The sequence below is a fragment of the Pteropus vampyrus genome, unplaced genomic scaffold, assembly GCF_000151845.1.
Source record: "Pteropus vampyrus isolate Shadow unplaced genomic scaffold, Pvam_2.0 Scaffold431, whole genome shotgun sequence".
Taxonomy (NCBI): domain Eukaryota; kingdom Metazoa; phylum Chordata; class Mammalia; order Chiroptera; family Pteropodidae; genus Pteropus; species Pteropus vampyrus.
This window is the reverse complement of record NW_011889212.1, coordinates 679,819-686,316: the sequence shown is the minus strand read 5'-3', so window position 1 is coordinate 686,316 and position 6,498 is coordinate 679,819. Positions and strand designations below refer to the sequence as shown.

Sequence of the window (6,498 nt, the reverse complement as noted above, 5' to 3'; positions counted from 1 at the left end):
TCAGATCTGGCCCTTCCCCGTAAGTACCCTAAGCAAAGCATCCCTGATAGGCTTGCATTTGACACTGTAGATGATGGGGTTGAGCACAGGGGGCACCACCAGGTACACATAGGCAACCAGGGCATGCACAATGTGGGGCAGGTGCCTTCCAAAACGGTGGATCATGGACGTGGTAATGACTGGGATGTAGAAGACCAAGACAGCCAGGATGTGGGAGACACAGGTGTTGAGGGCCCGGATGCGCTCCCGGGGAGAGGCTAGCTTTAAGACAGTGCGCAGAATGAGAGTATAGGACAGGATGATGAGCAGGGAGTCTACGCCCCCAGTGGAAACAACCACATAGAGCCCATAGAGAATGTTTATTGTGATGTCAGCACAGGCTCTTCTCATCACATCAGGGTGGAAACAGAAAGAGTGGGATAGGAAATTATTTCCACGGCAGAAGTTTAGAAGCTTAACCAAAAATGGCACAGGGAAGAGGCACAAGGTAGCACGGGCCACAATGGCTACTCCAATCCTGATGATGACACTGTTTGTAAGAATAGCTGCATAGCGCAGGGGGTTGGAGATGGCCACAAAGCGGTCAAATGACATGGCCAGGAGCACCGAGGACTCCACTACAGAGAAGGAGTGGAGGAAGAACATCTGGACCAGGCAGGCATTGAAGCCAATAAGACAATGGTCAAACCAGAGCACAGCCAGGGTGGTGGGCAGTGTGGTCAAGGTGAGACCCATATCAGTAAGGGCCAGCATAGACAGGAAGTAGTACATGGGCTGGTGCAAGCTGGGAGTCCTCCTCACAGCCAGGAGGATCAGGCAGTTCCCAGTGAGGGCCACAGTGTACATGGAGGAGAAGGGGATGGAGATCCAGCCATGAACGGCCTCTAGCCCTGGGATGCCAATCATCAGGAAAGCAGGTGGTTGGAAGAAGGAGATGTTGACATAGGACTGGGAAGGGAGCATCGTTGGAAGGCAGATGAGGTCTCCAGAAAGATGTGACCTCTTCAATCTGAGCAGATAGAAAGACACTGATAGGACATTTGTCACTAAGAAGACATTTATTTAGGCTTTTTAAATTATTTCCTATTTTCTCAGCTCTTTGTTATTGCCAATTAATACTTTGTAGTATTAATTCTTCCAGGAGTATACATACATTAGCTAATATGTCCTCAAAACAAATGCGAAATGTAGTGGATCGTTTAACTTCTGCATGATTATCAGAAAATAAACAACTAAAATGGATTTAGAATTTAGTTGTTTCTCAATTTAAGTTTTATACTGTTTCCGCCTTGTCATGCAGCGTCTTTATTAAATGACGTGATGTTTGTTAATACTTTTTGATATGGAAAGCACTCACTAAGTGATCATTATCACCATCATCATTGTTGTCTTCATCATCATCATCATTACCATCACTGTCTTTGTCCTGGTTGTTATTGCTATTCCACTGATACTGTATTTTGTAGTATTCTAGGTGCTTTCACATAATTATCTTATTGTTTTTCATAATTATCTTGCTGATAGACAGAGAAAGGAAATACTTTAGCTAAAGTGACAGACATTCTTAAGCCCATCACAAGAAGAGAAAACTATTGCTTTCCCCTGGACCAGCTATCAAAACTTGAGATCTTTTTGTGTTGAAGGGTTTGAGTACAAATCCTAAGACATTCTCTTTTAATCAAGTCCCAGTAATTACAAAATCCTAGGAGGAAAAATAAAATAATTATTAGGAAAGTTTTGGTAAATGAAGAGACAGTTAATTCTCACCAGGTCACTGAGAACACTTAAATATTTGGGGTCCATCCATGCCTTGCTCAGAGAATATCAACCAGGGTCTTTGGGTGCCCTCATAATTCAGATTACACATTACTTTTCAAGAATCATCCTCATTCCATTCATTCAACATTCCCCACAACCTTAAGAATACCAGCCAAACATTTTGTTCAACCCTTTGGCACACCCACCTTGATTTGTCCTTGAGTGTGCTTCCCTGTAAATTGCTCAGCACTGACATCTACCCTAGCTGGAGGGCCAGAGCTGCTGGGGTCACGGGCTCTGAGGTTCCAAAGTTAGAATTTCCACAGACACCAGCTGAAAACTTGAATCAAAGACATAAATTTGAATCAAAGACATAAATTTGAATCAAAGACATAAGTTCAGTGGTGTCTGTTCTAATAATGTCTCTAATTTTAGTGTTTCATGCTGGGCAAATAAATTTACTAATTTATTAATCACTGAATATCTCTTATGTTCCAGATACTAAACCTCTCACTTTTTTGTTTGTTTGTAAATAGTATTTCTTAATCTCAAAAAAACCATGTAAGATATTATTGTATATTGGTAACAAATAATAGTAATGATAATAATAATGATAATATTAAAAAATTAAAACTGAAGGTGAAAGGCTTAGTTAGTTCCTTTAGGCTCTGCTAGACTTGAAAGTCCAAATTCAAATTCAGATCTATTTAGCTTAAACTCTTTCAGCAGTCTTACACTGCATGTATTGGATATGGGTTGTACTAGATGCTGGAGATTTGTAAAGTGTGGAACTGGTTGAATCAGATTATCTGCAAGAGCTTGTTCTCTTCTGAGGTTCCATGGTAACTGATTTGGGGCCCCGTTAATAAAACCCTTTCCTATTTCTCCAAAAATCTTGTTGACTCCTCATGATGTCCCCTTTGGTTCTTCTTATAGACTCATTCATTGTGCTAATTATTCCTTCATTTCTGCTTATCATTTTACTAATCCAAGTCACATTTCTTCAGAAACCTCATTCAATCTCATTGTTCTGATTTTGATGATTTCAAAATTTTCGTCCTTTTTTTTTCAGGTACAATCAATGAATGAACAAGAAAATGAATAATTGAATGAAGAATACTTAATTTTATAATCTAGTTCCTTTCCATCCCAACCTTTAATACAGCATCTCCTAGGTACATATGTTCACAATTTTTTATACTACATAGTATGTATATGATAAAGACCAGTAGCTCATTCAGGTTAATACCATTGGTATTTATTTTTGTCCAATCTTATTTGGGTTACATAGGATCAATTCAGGAAGCACTGTTTGTCCCTGGTAGCTTTAAATCAGAACAGAGAGTGAATTCTGGGTTCTCCATTTAACTTGCAGAAATCTGAGGATTAATTTTACTTAGGATTAATGTCACAATTCTCTTTCTTTTATCCTGCATTGACTTATATATTATTGAGTAATTCACAAATCTTTCATCCCTTATGTTAGAACTTGCCTTTGTCTTCCTAGTTGATATGTAGATTCTGTGCAACTCTGGTTATTTGTCTCATCTACTGCTCTTGGCTGTAATAGAAGGAGCCAAATGCTAAATTAAGCTGAATATTATAAGAACCTTAGTGCTCACAAGGATGAAATTATAGGGTACCATTTAAGACAAGTTGTTAAAAATTAGCGGCAACTCTTATACTATTAAGCCAATTTCTTGCTTCTATCCAGATAATGGCCTTTCTCTCTCTTTTCATGTTTTGTGAATATTACAGTGTTAATGAGGGGCCCGAGATTTGGAAGGGATTCTGCATGGTGAAAGGACATTTAGTGTCTGTATGTTCTTTTAGTAAAATGCCCATTTTAGTAGCAAATTTGGATTGCCATGTTTCCCGATTCCCATGAAGTACAAAAGCGATTGCTTAAACCTGGAAATCATATCAGGCTGGTCTTCTATTATTATCTCCAGGACACTAAAGGGTCAAAGACTTAAAAATTGTAGCTTTCCCTTGAAGAATTAAGTCATTTCCATTTTAACACCCTAGATTCTGTAAATTTGTGACTAAGCATGTCTGGGAAAATCAAGTTGCTTAGAAATAAAAGGCTGAATCCACCATGCTTTCTTTACTCCAAAGCCAAGTACTTTTCTTTATTTATTTTTCTACAAAAAAAGAAATGGTGATTTTGTGATGTGACGGAGGCATTATCTAATGCTGTAATGGTAACCACTTTGCAATGTACGTATAAGCCAAAATCTTTTATAAAAAGCTCTTCTTAGAGCAATCTGAAGGACAGTCTCATAGTGAAAGTCGAGATACCAAGCAAACGTTTAGATCACTGGCAGGGTGCTTTCTGGGATGGGATCTTAAGATACTCTCATACTGTTGCCTTTCTTAGGGAAACAAAAGGGTGCTAATCTACTTGGACACAGAGTCTATGTTTCTGAATAACTACCTAAATTGGGAAACATCTGTGTTTTAAGAAAGTAGCCTCCTTCATTTCCTTTCCCTTATCTAGGGACATAGACCTGCCATCATTGGAAGTCCAGGCCTCCTTACTTTTTCTTCCTGCTTCTGACATTATTATCCCCCATTCCATTAGCTCCTCTACTTACCTGGCAGCAGCTAACAGAAAAACGATGTCAGACTCACTAACTAGGCCTCTAGTCTTCTAAATTGTGTAGAAGGGATTGTGTCCAGGCTCTAAGTTACTCACTCTGCTTGTGGTCTCAGCCTTTTCTACCTCTCCACATCCTGAAAGAGCCCAGGAAAACTCTGCAACTGACATACTATCTTTATACCACTGGCTGGATGCCTTAGTGAGTTGATGCTCCCCAGGGATGGCTGGACCGCAGGCCGCAAAAGAATTTCTCTGTGTGTTTTTTTTCCTGAGCAATGGGAAAAATGTAGGATATGTATGTTGGAATGGAGAGTTATAAGACAAATGCAATATGTGAGCAACTGAGTTGTGAAGGAGAGGGCTTGAATCATCATCTCTTTGGGTTCATCCATTCCACCATGTCTGTAAGAAATTTGCCTGACACTCCAATATTTCCTTTACTGTGCTCCTCAGAGATATTAGATCTGGCGTTTGGAGTCACACAGACTACTTTCTGGTGTCTCCAAATGACAGCCTTTCAGACACTCAGGTACAATTGTGTCTATTTATTTCTCTCTCTTCTCTCCTTTGCCTCCAGTGTTGTTTACTCAGGTTAAGCAGACCCATTTCCTGATCTTCATCTGAAACAGAGAAAGCTCCATTCTTCTCTGATCTTCATCTGAAACAGAGAAAGCTCCATTCTTCTCTGTAGCAAATATGTATTGAGTAACCTGAGATGTAGACAGGGAATAATAGGCCATAAGACAGAGAGAGATGAGTGGGGGTAGGCATGTTTACTGGCAGCTCTTCCAATCTAGAAAAATTTTCTTGCTGTCTTGTTCCTTCCCCAGGAGTTTCATTTTTTTTTCCCCCTAATAGGGTGAAATAAATAGAAAACATGAAGAGATCCTCCCAGGCTGAAATGTGTTGTGTGTGTGTAACAGCTTTATTAAGGTAAAATTGGTATACAAAAACTGAACATATTTAATGTATACGATTTGGTTTATTTGGATATATGCATATACCCATGATATCATCATCGTAAAGTAATAGATATATCTTTTACCTCCAAAAATTTCCTTGTTTCAAATGGCAGGATTTTCTTCTTTTTAAATGCGAAATAATATTTCACTGTACACCTATACCACATTTTCTTTATCTTTTCATTTGTTGATGGACATTTGGATTGTTTTAGTATCTTGACTATTGTGAATAATGCTGTAGTGAACATGGGAGTACTAGATATGTAAGAAATGTACCTAAACACAATAAAGGATGTATATGGCAAGCCACACTAACATCATACTCAATGGTGAAAAAGTGAAATATTTTTTTCTAAGATCAGGAACAAGGCACAGATGCCCACACTTTCCATTTCTATTCAATGTAATATTGAAAAAAATCCTAGCTGGAGCATTTAGACAAAAAAGAAAAAAAAAAAAAAGAAAGAAAGGCAGCTAATTTGGAAAGGAAGAAGTAAAATTACCTCTGTAGACAACATGATCTTACATATAGAAAACTCTCCCAAACTCCATAGAAACTGTTAGAACTAATAAAAAAATTCAGTGAAGTTGCAGGATACAAAATTAATCGTGTTTTATACACTACAATGAACTATCTAAAATGGAAATTAAGAAAACAAACCCATTTACAATAGTATCAAAAAGATTAAAATACTTAGGGATAAACTTAATGAAGGAAGTGGAAGACAGACACAAAACTATAGACTGTTGAAAGAAATTTAAATAGCCACAAATAAATAGAAAGACATTGCATGTTCACGAATTAGAAGACTTAATATTATTAAAATGCCCATACTACTCAATGTAATCTACAAATTCAATGCAATTTCTATCAAAATTAAATGGTGTATTTTACAGAAATAGACACAAAAAAATCCTAAAATGCACATGGAACTATAAGAGGCCCCAAATAGTCAAAGTAATCTTGATATAGAAGAGCAAAGCTGGAGGCATAACACTTCATGATTTCAAAATATATTACAAAGCTTCAGTACTGTAAAACAATATGGTACTGATATAAAAACTGAGCTATAGACCAATACAACAGAATAGAGAACCCAGCAATAAACCCATATGTATATGGTCATCTGATTTTTGACAAGGGCCTCAAGAATCTACAAAGGGGAAAAATCAACA

At 37.8% G+C, this 6,498-nt stretch overlaps 1 protein-coding gene across 1 annotated transcript; it reads right to left on the bottom strand.

The window, feature by feature from the left end:
* LOC105306251 (olfactory receptor 51I2-like) lies at positions 1-963 on the bottom strand. The gene has a single exon (XM_011381149.1). It carries the CDS (start codon positions 961-963, stop codon positions 1-3), a length of 963 nt encoding a protein of 320 aa, XP_011379451.1.
* Positions 964-6,498: the final 5,535 nt, after the last annotated feature.

What these genes read in the sequence shown, in the direction of transcription:
- LOC105306251 (XM_011381149.1), bottom strand. Translation starts at nt 963, where the DNA reads ATGCTCCCTTCCCAGTCCTATGTCAACATCTCCTTCTTCCAACCACCT.